The 15,571-nt window shown below is 42.4% G+C and overlaps 3 protein-coding genes across 4 annotated transcripts; 2 read left to right on the top strand and 1 right to left on the bottom strand.

Annotated features, from left to right (window-relative positions):
- Positions 1–505: 505 nt before the first annotated feature.
- ush1ga (Usher syndrome 1Ga (autosomal recessive)) lies at positions 506–7,316 on the bottom strand. 2 transcript variants are annotated; one of them, XM_076752536.1, is made up of 4 exons: positions 6,800–7,316; positions 3,034–3,487; positions 1,820–2,616; positions 506–1,382 (listed from the first exon to the last, which is right to left on the bottom strand). In XM_076752536.1, the coding sequence occupies exons 1-4, from the start codon at positions 6,961–6,963 to the stop codon at positions 1,379–1,381; spliced, it is 1,419 nt and encodes a 472-aa protein (XP_076608651.1). In that variant the 5' UTR covers positions 6,964–7,316; the 3' UTR covers positions 506–1,378. The 2 variants fall into 2 exon arrangements, with proteins under 2 accessions (XP_076608651.1, XP_076608652.1); XM_076752537.1 differs by lacking the exon at positions 506–1,382 and having other exon boundaries at positions 1,816–2,616.
- Positions 7,317–9,378: 2,062 nt separating this feature from the next.
- On the top strand, positions 9,379–12,089 carry LOC143333565 (proton channel OTOP2-like). Its single transcript, XM_076751645.1, has 6 exons — positions 9,379–9,814; positions 9,928–10,064; positions 10,162–10,220; positions 10,488–10,630; positions 10,730–11,580; positions 11,670–12,089. Exons 1-6 carry the CDS (start codon positions 9,379–9,381, stop codon positions 11,838–11,840), a joined length of 1,797 nt encoding a protein of 598 aa, XP_076607760.1. The 3' UTR covers positions 11,841–12,089.
- Positions 12,090–12,483: 394 nt separating this feature from the next.
- On the top strand, positions 12,484–15,516 carry LOC143334085 (Golgi apparatus membrane protein TVP23 homolog B). Its single transcript, XM_076752616.1, has 7 exons — positions 12,484–12,525; positions 12,679–12,746; positions 12,863–13,007; positions 13,490–13,579; positions 14,088–14,213; positions 14,313–14,441; positions 14,533–15,516. The coding sequence occupies exons 1-7, from the start codon at positions 12,514–12,516 to the stop codon at positions 14,557–14,559; spliced, it is 597 nt and encodes a 198-aa protein (XP_076608731.1). The 5' UTR covers positions 12,484–12,513; the 3' UTR covers positions 14,560–15,516.
- Positions 15,517–15,571: the final 55 nt, after the last annotated feature.

The raw sequence follows: 15,571 nt of genomic DNA, 5'->3' as shown, positions 1-15,571 counted from the left end.
ACACGACTATAAGAGCGCATTTTAGTCACACATTGCATAAGTAGGAATTCATTCACGTTTGGTACAATGATGAGAGAGTATTCATCTACTTTATACTTAGTTTTTAGTATTTAAGGACTAGATTACATACATTTAACTTCACTATGTTCTTAATGTTGTTTTAAAAGCCTTCTGTGCACATCTTTACACTTACATCCAACCTTCTGGTGGAAATTATGAAATCTACTTTAAATTTAATGAACGTTTTGGCCAAAAATGTAGGCCACAACTTAAACATATTTAAGAAACATTAAAATCAGCCCCAAATCCAAAATGTGCATACTTAGAGTGTAAATGTTTCATTATGTTATGAAATATAACTGAGGATATGACCTCGGTGTGACCCTGCTTTATAAAAACACATCCTACACTACACACTCTGCATGTCTCCAGTCTAAAACACAGCCAGTGGAGTGCAGCAAGGAGAGCAAAGTACATGGATACATCAGGTAAGTAATTCACAGCATTAAAACATTAGTATTTTTATTTAAAAGGCACCTAAAATGTTAAATAGTAAGTGAGATAGTAAACATGTGCAGATACACTATTGTTACACTGACATGAGTGATATATAAAGGTTTATAAACCTCCTAGTGTAATGATTGAACATGCAAAATACAGAACTATTGTGAATCGATATCATAAATCATTATCTAAAGATACTGTGTTGTCACAGTTTACAATACTACAGTAAATCAGAGCAGTAATCTCAATTAACTATTGGCCTACATTGCCAGTGAGTCACACTTGGACTGACACGGCTTGCTGAATGTAAACACGTACAGGTAAAATACGAGGATGGGAACAGTTCAGAGGTTGAAACAGTTTGTAATAACGTTACAAGGACGTTAATGTCAAAGGTATTGATGACAAAAAGACACTTTTAAGCAAATGCACAGGCACAAGCAATGCAGGCACATGAGGTGGTAGGATTTACCCCACGGGGGCAAACACATTCAGGGGACACATACCCCACAATCAGCTCTCTGTTAACTATGCCACTGCACCACACTGCTCACTGATAACCGTCTTTCAGTTTGTTAAACCATGCAGTGCAGAGGACTCCAACCAATCAAAGGACAGAGATATTTTCAACGACCCTCCTGAGGCTAACGAGACACTGTAAAAGAATCCTGTCATGAATTTGTCTCACACGCGTTTCTCCTTGCTTGACATATTCATCTTGACAGTGTCCTTTCTGCTTTGTTGCCACTGAGGTACCAGGAGAGGTAAATCGTTAAGTCCTCTCTGTCTGTACGTGACATTCACTCCACAACGCTCCACTGACCTTTAAGGCTGGATGAACACACGGCAGGAGGGCCGGAGACAAAGACTTCTATTATCTGCAGGACAGAGTGAAGACAAGAGAAGACGCTGTGTTTGGAACTGAAGATGACACAACGAACAATATATCCAAATACTTCCTACCACACCAGCTACTTTCATGCACATTCTGAAGAACGGCATCAGAAAAGGTTGATGGGAAAGGCAAAAAAAAACCTGTCCTCACATTAATACATGAAACAAACAGAAATGTCAGATTTCTATGATGTTTTCTGCATTTTTTTTTCGCCATTTGAGGTTCAACTGGTGGTCTTTTAATTACATCATCTTGTTGCGCCCCCTTCTTCTGCTCTGGTATAATGGCTTTCCATTGCATTGGCGCCCCCTTTGCCTGTCACAATAATCGCATAACCATACTGGATGGAAACAAGCATTCATTCGCATTTTCTTCTGCCGATTTTCTCAAAATTCAGTTACTGAAAGTCTCATCACTCACAGTTCTGTGTCCTCGATGGAGTCTGGATCCTCTATGGTCTCCAGCCGTCTCTTACAGGCATCTAAGATCTTCTTCCTTGGTCCTAAGGGGATATGGATGCTCTTAAGGTCATGGTCAGAGCACAGCAACAGTGCGTCAAGGTCGATCTTCTCCCTCTTGAAGATGGAGAAGAACTCGCTCATGCTCTGTGTGGCGAGGAAGACCTCCAGAGGGCTCGTGTCCGGCTCATCATCATCATCCAGCCCTAACTCGACTTCTTCCCAGGGCAGCTCCTCCATGTTCCTCTGCTGCAGGCTGCGTGCACTGCCAATGCTGTCTTCATCTACACTCGGGTATTGCTGCAGCCGACTGCGTAAACGCACATTATTGCCTGACCGGTCTACACTGGCCTCATCCCGACCCCCAAGGTCAAACATCCCCCCACTCACATAGTTCCTCCTAAAGACCATGGTGCCAAGACCGGGCCGGTTGAACAGGGAATCATGTCCTGAGTCGGTGCTGATCTCAGAGTAGTCCACATCAGGCCCGTGGAGGTCCGGCTCGCTCATGGCACGTGAAATGGCATCGTAATTATCTGCGGGGAACATGTCACGAACGTTTCTGCGGCCACGGTCCTTCGGGTTGACGTAAGTCCCCTGTTTGACAAACATGACATCGTTGCCCAGCTGGAGGCCAGAGAGGGAGCGGACACTCTTCCTCCCATCCTCGTAGATTTTAAAGGTCCCATCTCCTTGTTTCCTCTTCTCCAGCTTCTTCTGAATCTTTGTCTTCCCTCGGTTTGTGGCATGAAGAGTAGCCTAGCAGGACATGAATAATACAGCAATTAGGCACAATCACAGCTGAAAGGGTTCGATTTTCCAAACATTTCTAGTGACCTCTTGAACGCTTTGAGATGGATTAACATTTGTTTGATAGTTTTCACATACAAACTGGTTTGAGTTCATGTCATGTTCTTCTCATCATCAGGCCAAGATTTCCTTTTGTCCAATACTCTGGTTTTTGACCAAATGCGAAATAATCATTCTTTTCAACCTTAGTTGTAATCTGTGGTTAGTGCTAAATAGCAAACGTTAGTATGCTAATGTCCTAAACTTTGCATTGTCACTGTAACCATGTTAGCATTTAGCTTAGTCTTGATGCATCATGCAGTTTCGACCATACAAAAATGGTCAAACAAACTTTTCTTTTAAGAACAGCCAAATAAAATCTCCTACCTGAGAATATGGCACGCTGACATTGGCTGAATTTAAGTTGCGCAGCTTGTGGCTGAGAGAGCTGCTGCTGTAACTGGAAAAGCTCATGACGTCTGACGCAGATGCCTCAGAGGCGCCCTTCTGAAACTTCCGCTCCATGCGTTTGTGGTGTTTCTTCTGCATCTTCAAACACTCTTTGATTCGCCGCTCAGCATTGCGAAACGCCCGGTCCTTCAGCTTGCTGACCAGCTTGGTGTTGAGGGCTGTCTGCTTGGCAGCGATGGAATCCAGGTAGCGGACGCAATCCATGTGATTCTTTGTGGCGGCCATGTCCAACGGTGTGTGGTAGTCGTTGTCCAGGCACCATATGTTGGCACCGAAAGACACCAGGAAGAAAAGGCAGTTGTGGTGACCATTGGCAGCTGCCAAGTGGAGCGGCGTGTTCCCCCATATGTCACACTTGTCAGGGTCTCCTCTGCGGACCACAAGAAAGATGTTAGATACAACCTTCAGATCTCGTATGAAATAATCAAAATAAATATTTTCGTATCTCGCTCAGACTGTTAGAAGGGTTACAGATACAGGTTGCCTCTTTGGTCTTCTGTTTAGGTGACTCACTCATGAGTAAGCATGTGATTTTTTGATTATGTTTTCAGCACTGACCTGCCATCCGTGGGTTGTTAATGGGGCCTTATTTAATAATTTACAGTCTAAACACCACATTGCTCTTTCAGAAAACAAACCACAGATCTTCTGTAGGCAATATGTTTTTTTTTAAATAGGATTTATTTAACAGGATGTATTTAAATAGGATTTATTTAACCTTCGTGGCCCATAACTAACAACATAAGCAACATTTACCCTTGGCTGACAGTCCACGACCTGAGGGTTACCTCTACATGTGCTGCTCTGTTGCTGTTGGTTTGTAATATGACCACAGGCTTGCCAGCACCACTGCTACACTACCAGTATCCAGTTTCAGGGGAGGCCAAAAAGATAGCGGCTGACTCAAAAAGCACTATTGTGCATGGCTGGTGATGTCACGCCGAATTCCTTAAGTCAAAACATACAGTATTACAGCTGTTTGGTGGACAGATGTGTGTGGACCTCTCTTGCTTTCCTTTCCCATCATACGCCTGGTATTGAATTATATGAAAGCCTGTTCGTTTGCTCATGATTCAAATGTTCAAACTAGCATTCTGTTAAGCATCTCACTGATAACCAATAATGTCAAAAGGAAAACATGATCTATTCACGATATACGGCTTATTTGTGGCCACCGGAACAACATATTGCTGAAACAATTTTAACTTAAAATTCCTGCCTTTATTTTTTCAGTTTGGGGTCCTCTGATTGGTGTCAGACCCCCTGAATTTACATGTTTACTGAACTATCTTGTCCCTGTCTTCCAACGCAGCCACGCACAGACTGCTGAATATTTGATGCCATGGATGTGAAGCCACTGTCGAAGTGCAAATGTATTATTGATGGATTGTGTTGTAAGGTTTTCACAGGGAATGTGTGTCAGATCTGCCAGACCCAACCTGGGCAGCGATTAGCAAAGTCCCACCCTGATTGCAGCCCCCCGTCTCTTTCAGTGTGGACAGGATTGGGTTTAAAACAGCAAGAAAAGGCTGTTTAAGGATCACAGGTTGCTTGAGTTCAAACATCATCATGATGGACAGTACGTGGCAAACACACCACAGTCAAACGATAAACAACAATTAACTATGTTCAATTTTTATTTTGGGGATGAAATCTTTATCACCTTCAGATTATACAGTATGCTTGTTCGAGGAAGAGAACATCCAACGCGATAGCTTTACGTGTCATAATTTATGTCTGTTCTAATAAAATGCTGACTGCGGCGGGGATAGTTCTGCCCACTTATCCCTCCGCTGTTGTTTATCACATTATGGACTGTCTGTGTCTTCTCTTCCTTTGACAGCTTTATGCTACAGCAGGCAGCCCGGTGCATCTTTCCCATGAAACCGTCGAGCAGTGTTAAACGTCCCTTCATTACATCCCCGGGGTCTCACGAGTTCGGCGCCTCTGTGAAACGTTATGGCTGCGATTAATGTTTAATTTTAGTATCTCATGTCAATCAGGGGTTTATGTTTTCCGTTATCAATAGAGGAATATGTCCTTGGTAGCTGAACGCCTCCAAAGCTTTGTTTACACTTATTCCGTGGGAAATAGTGAATTTTGTGCTGTCACGTAGCACTGGGAGACATCGCTGCTCTGTTGTTGATGTGTTTTAAGGAAACTTTTCCTCAGTTTTTGCACTAAACACATTGCTTTTACAGGAAAATCTCTCACAATTTTTGCCCCATCAAGAAGATTCATAATGGGCCCGCTTTTTCTGGCTGACAAACAAACCAGGTCAGCCAGAAAAGATGAGGAATGGGCTCTTGTGTGCTGCCATGTCCCAACGGTTCATGAATACCAATCACATTTGCTCACTTTGCTGAAGCAAGGCCAGCTTTCGTACCATGATGCAGCTAAAAGATTTTATCTACTGCTAATTTGACAAAAAGTTTGGTAACACCTACTATTACGGGCTACACATATTGACCATTAACTCATTGTTTATTAGCATGCACATTAGTACCACAATGGCTCTTTGTTAGGCGCCATGACCATATTCTACAACTGCTGGGCCATTGACTAAGAATTATGGAAATGAAGTTGTTTTACGTGAAATTACAATCTGAATACCTTTACCCTAACCTTTAATAACCCTCAGAATAAGGCATTAAGAAACGGGTTATAATGACTAATAAAGAGCCAATATGATACTAATATGAATGCTAATAAACATTAACAGCCTTAATATTAAGTGTCCTTTTCTTGTGACCATAGGATGAAATAGGCAATTATGTAATGATGGGCTATAGTGCCTCTCCATAATGAAATGCTCCCTTTGACATAATTTATAACATAACATCTTTGGGAATGAGTTATATTTTGTGCAGAATATGTCTTTAAAGTCTTTTTTATAACTCTGTCTCCGTGACTCTTCCCATGTTTGTGTGCTTTCAGGACAGGTGCACCTGACATCAGTTGACCTTGAACAGGCATAGCATCTGTCTCCTGCTATGATATATTGCTCACAATCATGGGGTGTGACTTTCAGACAACGCTCAGAGTTAAAAAGTTAGGGAAATGTTTGGTGGATTTTTAATCATTTTAAAAGCTTTAACATTGACTTTAGCTCACAAAGCTTCATGTCATTCTAAAACATAGAATATATGCTGCAAATAAATACCCCATCCCAAATAAATGTGGACATGGCCCTGCGAGTGGCATGTGGGTCTCCAGCTCAACATGGGATTTGTCAGATGTGCCCGAAAAGTATAAGTAAATAATTATCCAACAGTTTGTTTGGTTAAAGGTGCTCTTGTTAGCCAGGAGCAAAGCGTGAGGTCATTTTGCTGATACAAAGCCAGGGTCCGTCCTCTCCCCTGGGTATGTTAAAACTCAAATACTGCTCTCTGCTGAGTGACCTACATTGTCAGTGGTGTATTGTTACTTTAGTAGCTGGTTCAACCTGCCTTTAAGTACTTCAACTATTGAAATAATATTTTCTTTTATTATTTCTAATTGAATTTTGCGTAAACTGACCCTAAAATTGTGGGAATAGCAGGAGAAAATGGTGAAATGGTTCACCTTTGCTCTACAAAAGTTTCTTTAGCCCACATAAATGACTGCAGATAGATATATTTAAGTGCATTTTCTGGCTGTCACAAGGGACACAGTCATTTAACAGCTCACTGTCTGTACGCACCCCCTCGCCACGATGAGCCGCAGAGCCTCCAGGTTGCCGTGGTAAGCGGCCCATAACGTCGGTGTCATGCCATCCTCATCCGGCGCGTTCAGGTCCCTCCGGGTTGCCTCCTTCAGCAGGTCCAGGTAGCCGTCCCGGGCCGCCTTGTGGTACCTGTCATTCATGGTGCAGAATTAATCCACCCTGCTCGTCTCCATTCCGTTTCAACACCACCACCACCATCATCGTCGACATGCGGCGATGAAGCCGGAGCAACGCCGACTGATGCGCACTTTGTCCGGCCGTTCCCCCCACAGCCAGTCGCTCCTGGTCAGTGGCGGAGAGACAGGCAGAGCGCGGCGGTGGTATCCAGGGACGCCGAGACGGGCAACGTGTGCGTAACAGTGCTCCCGGTGGCCGAGGTGGTCCATCACAGGCCGGGGACCCTTCTCTGGTCTCCAAACGGCAAATCCTACCTAAACAGACACACTAAGTCCGGGAAGCCCTAACTGAATGTGACAAATTAAAACATTTAGGCTCCTTATAGCACAATGGCATTTAAGCGAGTGAATGAATTTGACTTACCTGGACTATCTGTTTTTGAACTCCCGACTGCTGTGACTGGGGCTCTAATAATAACTTGGTATGCACTCATTATCCAGTTTATTAGGTACACCTAACTAAAACTAATGCGGCCATCCCTGCAATAAATCCCCAATCATCCAAGACTGAACAACATAACCTTCCTGAACGTAGGATTTATTGCAGTGGTGATGTACTGGGTTGCATCAGTTTTAGCTAGGTGTACCTAATAAACTAGCAACTGAGTGCAGCCTGCTTAGCATGCATACAGTCTAACCTTCATGGTTGCAGGCAATACAAAAGACCAACAGCATGATTTGTGTCTCACTAAACTGATGAGAACATATGCTGCTGTGGTAAAGTCATATATGGAGCAAGCAAAGGTATTTTGGACATTAAGTCAATGCACACTTTAAATATTATTTCCATGCAGTTCAGTTAGGATGACATGGAGGAAGAAATGTCTACAAAACTTTCCATTACCTTTTCAAAGTCATTCATGACAGAAATAAAATCATCCACTGCACTACAGTTACAGCTGTATAAACTAATAGGAAATGACTGGCACAGACTGGAGATGTCGTTGTGATTGACACACAGGGAAATGACTCTTCCACGTTCTTTTGAGTAAACCATTGTTCTCTCTTTAAACTCTCCATTACCAGCAGGATGTGTGAAGTGCAGACAAAGGAGGATTTCATGAGCGATGGAGTTTTGCAATAAAAAAAGCACCTCTGCTCTCAACCCCACCCTGATGAACTGAATGTAAATTAGCCTAAGTATAGATCCAACATAAGCATAGTTGAGACTGAAGCGCTCAGATACACTACCCAATTGAAACCTCCATAACAATAGGCACAGATAGTGGCCAGGCTTTTCATGTACTGCACCTCAGGCGCTTTACAGAGACGCACATCTATTCACTGAGCCATGAATAGCATTAAAGAACTGAAAGCATTCCCTTCAAGCACAGAATCAATAAGATAGGCGAGTGATGCATGCTACGCCTATTTGGAGAATTTAGATGTTTAATTTGAGACGTAGCTGCATGTGGTCAGCTGCAGCAAAAAATGGGATCAAGTTGAACAACACAAGGACAACACAGCCATTAAAGCCGCAAAAGTATTTATAAATACAAATAGATAAAGAAAAAAATGGTTTTGATGATTAAAGTCACGTGCAATTTTGCTTTTCCTACACTTGAGCTTCTGGTTTGTGCATGGTGTTAAAACCTTCACAGTAAATGACAGGAGTTTGGAATGAATTGCATACTATCAACAAAATTGCTGCTAATCAGAAAAGGAACCGGTTCCTTGTATTTTGGAATTTGCAAGAAAAAGTTTTTCCTGGAAACATCTTTTGAACTTTACATGAATATTTTGTGCATAACACGCTGTGTTTGGTAATAATATGGTATTGTTCATAACAGATTTATTGACATTTATGACCTTTTGGGCAGTAAACCACCGTGTTTTTGAAGGCATATAAAAGCCTTGACGGCTCAGCCTGCTCCTCAGGATCACACTGCATCAGGTAGGCTTACAGGTATCCTGAAACCTTTCCTTTAGTTTTAGAAGGTCGCTGCTTTGTCCAGTTGCCAAAAGATTTTTGTAATCGGCAAAAGCTATTTTTTACACGATTATATCGCTGTTTCACCTGTCCTGATTCCTGATGTAATGAGAGATGAAGAGGGATAATAGCAGATGATTTCCCTCAAGAAAACAGCCTAAATAATCTGTGTAAACATGTTTGTGGATTCTCACACAGCATTGTTTACATACTTTGCCTGCCAAAACTAGGAAATTAAATCCCACTTGTTGATTTGCAGCTGCTCTTTTGTGTAGACCCAACAGGGTGACAATTATGCTGATGTTGTGCCCACGGAAAGGTTTCACTTGGGCGGGATCTGTCTTTAAAAGGAGCCTCTGAGTGGGTGTAGCTGTTAAACCTGTAGCGTCTCATATGGAACCAGATACAGGAAACTACTCATTTGTGAACAGCTCTCAGAGAGAGGAACCATGTGTTTGAACACTGGCTATCCATGCAACTGTTTGACTGATGGTGATCCCTGTGAACCATGCAGGATGACGGCCAAAGACAGGGAGACGGAGGAGGCCCACCTGTCCAACAACATCAGCGCGCCGGGGCAAGAGGCCAGCCCATGTGAACCCGACCTGAACGTCTCTTCCGGCGGGGTCACGAGGGAGCGGGGGCGAAACTGGGGATGGATGCTGTCTGGGATCATTTGTGTCAACATTTTGATCCTGGGCTGTGCCCTGGTCAGCGGCAGCGCCTACAACAATGTAGACATCAGCACTCCTGACCTACAGATTTTCCTCATCATCATCCTCCTCCTCACCGCCATCTGGATGATTTATTATGCTATCTACATGGCCAGGAAAGAAAATGCTGTTTTTTACAAGGATGGCCATGCTGGACCTGTATGGCTCAGGGGTAAGTTAATGTTGTATTTCATTTAAAATGAAGTTGTTTTTTTTTAATTTACCGAGCACTTTTGAACACTTTTATGTTTTCCCCTCTCTTCTGAATGTCCTTTGCTCCTTCAGGAGGACTTGTGCTATTTGGACTCCTCAGTATTATCATGGACATTTTCAAGATAGCCAGCTATGTGGGCTACCTCCACTGCGACTCTGCTGTTAAGGTTGCATTCCCTGTGGTGCAACTTGTTTTCATACTTGTGCAGGTAAAATGCCTAAAAATGCCAATTACGAAGAAATAAGAAATGTACTCAAGTCTTTATTATTGCACAATATCAACACCATGGTGCGATCAATTTGCAGACGTCCTTTTTGTGGAGTCACGCCAAGGACTGTGCGCAGATACAAAAGAACATTACACGGTAGGTGATTTGTGTATTTCCTTTTTGCTCTTCTCATCACTTACTGTCTTTGTAAACATGTTATCACTGAGGGACTCTATTTTAATACTAAAGCCATCTGCTCTAACACTAAAACTGAGAGGAACCTGGACAACCGGGAGCAATTTTATACTGAAGTTTCTGCCACAATACTGAATTGTTTCGGTCTGAAAACCAAATTAAATGAAAAGCAAGACTCTTATTACTCGGCGTTGACACTATTTTTGTCTCTGATCATTACTCCTTTAGCTGTGGGCTGATGCTCACCCTCTCCACAAATCTTGTTGTGTGGATGACTGCAGTCACTGAAGAGTCCCTTCATCAAACAACAGTTCCTGAATATCCGAGCAACAGCACTAAAATGTCGGGACGGAGCATGTACATCAATAAAGGTAATTAAAGCCGATAAAGCAATCAGCAGTAGTTATATCGATCACAGAAACACCGCAACGTAACACTTCTCTCCACCTGTTTGTTGTCATGTCTTACAGCGGGTTATGGAGACGATAAGTGCAAGTGCAGCCACACTTCATGTAGCATCTTCAAGCAGGCCTACTACTACTTGTACCCCTTCAACATCGAGTACAGTCTCTTCGCCTCCGCCATGGCCTATGTCTTGTGGAAAAATGTCGGTAGAGTAGTAGACGAACACGGCCACCATCACATCAAATTCCGCCTGAAGGATGTATTTCTGGGTCCTGTGGCAGGAGTTCTCCTGGTGGTGGCAGGTCTGGCAACCTTCATCGTGTATGAGATGGAAATGCAAAAAGAAGAGAGCGACGATGACGACAAAGACAGAGCAGTGATGATGCACTTTGTCATGAATATAGTGATTCTGACCCTGATGTCTGTGTCCACTGTGATCGGCAGTGCCATCTTCAAAGTGGACCACAGAGAGCACGTTTCGGACAAAAACCCCACACGCAGCCTGGATGTGGGGCTGCTGGTGGGAGCCTCGCTGGGACAGTTCATCATCAGCTATTTCACCATCGTAGCAATGGTTGCAACTGGAGCCAAAGGCCACCTGAACAGGCTCAACTTGACCGGGGCTATCCTGATGGTGATCCAGCTCGGCCTGCAGAACTTCTTCATCATCGAAGGTCTACACCGGGAGCCCTTCCACGAGGTGCACCCGGTGGTCACTGTGGTTGCAAATCCATATGTGCTGCAGCCAAGCAAAGAGCTGAGCAGCCTTGAAGGATCAGACATGGACACAAAGCCCAGCCCAGTGCTGACATCACACAGCCTGCATGGCCACACAGCCGAGCACAGACCCAAACTGTTGTGGAAGAGACGCGTGTTGAAGGAGGTCTGTGCGTTTCTGCTGCTGGGCAACATCATAGTGAGTACCGTTCTCCCTCACACTCGCAAATTCACTCTTTTCCAATTCACCATATACTCAACCTGTTCTTCTGTTTCTTTCTTTGACAGCTGTGGATCATGCCGGCATTCGGCGCCCGTCCGCAGTTTGACCACGACACTGAAACTGAATTCTACAAATTCAACATGTGGGCTGCGATTGTGAATGTCGGACTTCCTTTTGGCATCTTTTACCGCATGCATTCAGTAGCCAGTCTGTTTGAGGTTTTTCTGACCTCATAACGCTGCAGGATTATACGATGTGTACAACCAACTATTCTGACATTATAAAGCTGTTTTGTATAAATTGTACTTTGTTTTGATGATGCTTTGTTAGTTCTCTAAAAATTCATGAAGCAGACATTGACTGACAAATATCTCCTTGATGCCTCTCATGATGGCCTGTATATGTGACGATGTAAATGTATTAAACATGTTATTTTCTGAAGTTAAAAAATAATTGTGAAGCTAATCTTTCATGCTTTAGCCTCTGTACGCACAAAATAAAGGCAAGCAATGCAATAAGCTGAGTAACAAAGAATGACTCGTGTCATCAATTATTCTTATAAGCTAGGGCTTACTTTACAGATGCTCAATTTTACTGTTTTTCTTTCTCCAATTTGCTCTTTATGAAAATATTGTGGCCTTCTTTAACAATTGGCTGACATTTAGATGAAATGATTAATTAATGCAATCGCGAAAATAGTCTGTAGTTTAAACCTTTAACGGAGCTTAAACAAAATAATGAATCGCTTAACAAGCTTGAAATAAAAGGATCTGTCTACGTTTGAACTGCTATTTGTTTGTGCTAGGCTTACCTTTCAGTCAGGCAACTTAAAGTCACAATTCCGTGGGGTCCTTAGCACACGGGTTTGTTTACAACACGTCACCAGGAAGTACATGCAGAGGTGTCAAAATGCGGGCACAGGTAATGGATCTTTTGTTTTTGTGTTTTTTTTATATACTTCGGAACATTTTTTCCTTTTGAATCCAGTGTAACTCGCTGATTAGATGTTTGAGACTTTAATTTAAAGACTTTTCAGGTTTAAATGACAAACTAAGGCGTGTTTTATGTTTTCAGGACTCACAGGACGCTCCTCTTTTTGGTGAAGATGACGATAACATCAGGCCGACGAAGTCCAGAATTAGGTGAGATGCTTTTGTGGTAACAGATACTTGTCCCAAAAAAGTGGCGGAATGCAGCTCAGTACATTTACTCAAGTACTCTACCGAAGTACAAATTCGAGGTACTTTATGCCTTTCAGACATCCGCTGGTCTCATTCTTCCACCTGTTCTTCCGAACGAGTGCCATCCTGGTCTACTTGCTGTGTGATATCTTCAGCAGTCGTTTCATTGCCTGTATGGTCACCATCATCCTCCTGCTGTCATGTGACTTCTGGACTGTCAAGGTGAGCAGGTCAGGTGATGTTTAACCAATCATGCCGCGTCCTTTGATTGTGCCACATATAGGCCTGCAGCTAGTCATTATTTTCATGAATCCGCAAATTCCTGATTAATCCATGAATCATTTTGTTCATAAAATCTCAAAAAAAGGGTGCAAAGTTCAGCTTCCATTCACATATGACAAAGGAAAACATCAAATCCTCACATCAAAGACAGAACATTTGACATTTCTGCTTGAAAAATGACTGAAATGATGAATTGATTATTGAAATTGTTGCTAATTAATTTGGTAACTCTAGTTTTAAGCTAATTACTGTTTGCTTTCTTTGATATGTTCTGTCTTCGCATGTCCATGTCTCTTGGTAGATTGAATCTGTGGTTTTATTTGTGATTATTTTGGTTTCTGAATATTTGTGTGTTATGTGTAGGCTGTTTATGTTTGAAAGTACCAGGCTTTCATTTAAGGATCCCTCTTTTTCCCTCCCAGAATGTATCGGGCAGGTTGTTGGTGGGCCTTCGGTGGTGGAATCAAGTGGATGGAGATGGAAAGAGCCACTGGATATTTGAGTCAAGGAAGGTAAGCAGAAGCTCATCAGGTACATGCAACAACAACCAAAAAAAAAAAAAAAACCGTTAACAAAGCAGGTTTCTCACGTGGAAGATTTGGAATAAAACATCCTTTCTAAGCTAGACAGCTTCATCACGTTTCCTTTTTCCAGTTAAATGTGACCCTGTTGTAGAAAGTAATAGAGATCTCAGTAAAACAGGGATATTCAAGTAACACAGAGCTGACTGCATTCCAGAAAATATGGTACATCTACAGTTTCACAGCCTAAGTACAGCTCGCAGCGATTTTTTTAAGTGCCAGCGTAACCTTTGCTAAGCCTTTTTACAGTGTAATGAAGCTGCATGACCTTATTGGACAATTGATAGTGTAACATAGAACAGCTGCATTGTCCTCTCTTAGAAATATCATACGGCACAACGGAAACATCAGACACGAGTTTCCAAAGACTTGTAACAGTTCTAGTCTTGGATTTTTATTGAATAGCTTGAAAAGAAACCTTATTCACATTTCTTAACAGACACACAATCTGAACTCGGCATCCAGCGCGGAGTCACGGATCTTCTGGCTCGGACTCATCGTCTGCCCCGTCTTCTGGGTCATTTTCATGTTCAGCACCATCTTCTCTTTCAAGATTAAGTGGCTGGTCAGTTTTCAGTGTCTTTGGAAGATTAGCTGGTAGCTTATCAGCTGGTAATTGTTGGTTGATGTCTCATCCCTGTTTGTGACCCCCTCCCCCCCGCAGGCTGTAGTAATCATGGGCTTGGTTCTGCAATGGGCCAACCTGTATGGCTACGTCAGATGCAGGGTGGGTGGAACGTCCGACCTGAGGAACATTGCAAAGAACTATCTCGGGGTGCAGATCTTTAAACAGGTTTGTGAAAGGTTTCACGCTTCCCCTCGTTATGTTTTTGTCCTTATGACCTGATGCATTAACTTCTCCATTTTCATTTTGTTCACTGAAGGCGATGAAGGAAACGGAGACACGTTGAAGTTGAAGAAGTCAAGTAACGGCTGTCATGAGTACGAAGGTGGATGGACACGTTACATTGACTCGATTCCTGTTGAAAATGGCAGGTCTTTTCTCAGGGTGCAAGGGTTTTTGTAATTTTTGGTAAAACAGATTTTATATGAGCTGTTTCCTCTGAATTAATCGACTGATGTATTCTGTCTTTTCCAACGATTCGAATAAAATACAAGATTTTTTACACAGTGGTTTTGGCTCTTCAGAGTGCAGGGAGAGTTATATTTTCAACGATGTGAGGTAGCTGTGAAATGTAAATCACTATCAGACCCTTATTTGTTTGCCATTAGATTGTCACAGTCCCTAATAGGCTTTAATTTATCCTGAACCAGGACTTAAAGGTCCAGTGTTTGGGATTTAGTGGCATCTAGCAGTGAGGTTGCACTGCCTCATGTCACCCTCTGCTGTGGTAGACTATAGTCAGTGTTTGGTTTGTCTAAGAAGGTGATGTTAAAATGCCTGATTCCTGATGGGATGTGGATTAAGACAGTGGCCTAAATTCAGGGCGGATTTGTTGTAAAAATCAAAGCATTAAATGTGTTTCACGTTTTGAGACAGCTCCGACCTGCAGACAGCATCTATGAATGGACTGTATCCTGTCGTGAAAAGGGCTTTTGGGGTAATATGTAGATGGATTTGTTACCTCACTGTGTCTATTTATTCGTGGGTTTGTGGTCATTAAAGTTACACTACTGCTTTATATCTGTTGTTTTCAATGCATTTTTATCTTATGATCAAATTTATTTTGTTGAAAAACACATTTTGTCATAACTGACATTGGAGGAGAGGGTAGGAAAATGAAGTTTATGAAGTTGAAAATGTTTTGAAATCAATGCTACTTATGTGTGTAATTGTCTATAAAAACTGGTGGTTTCTGTGGGAAATTGTGATTCCAGACAAACAACAATAAACTTAAAACTTGAGTAAAATCTTCCTGTCATTGCAAACACCTTACTGTGAAACTATATTCATCCTAAGTA

This window comes from Chaetodon auriga, chromosome 16, assembly GCF_051107435.1.
Source record: "Chaetodon auriga isolate fChaAug3 chromosome 16, fChaAug3.hap1, whole genome shotgun sequence".
NCBI classification, from domain to species: domain Eukaryota; kingdom Metazoa; phylum Chordata; class Actinopteri; order Chaetodontiformes; family Chaetodontidae; genus Chaetodon; species Chaetodon auriga.
Note: the sequence above shows the minus strand (reverse complement) of the source record. Positions and strands in the feature narration are given on the sequence as shown.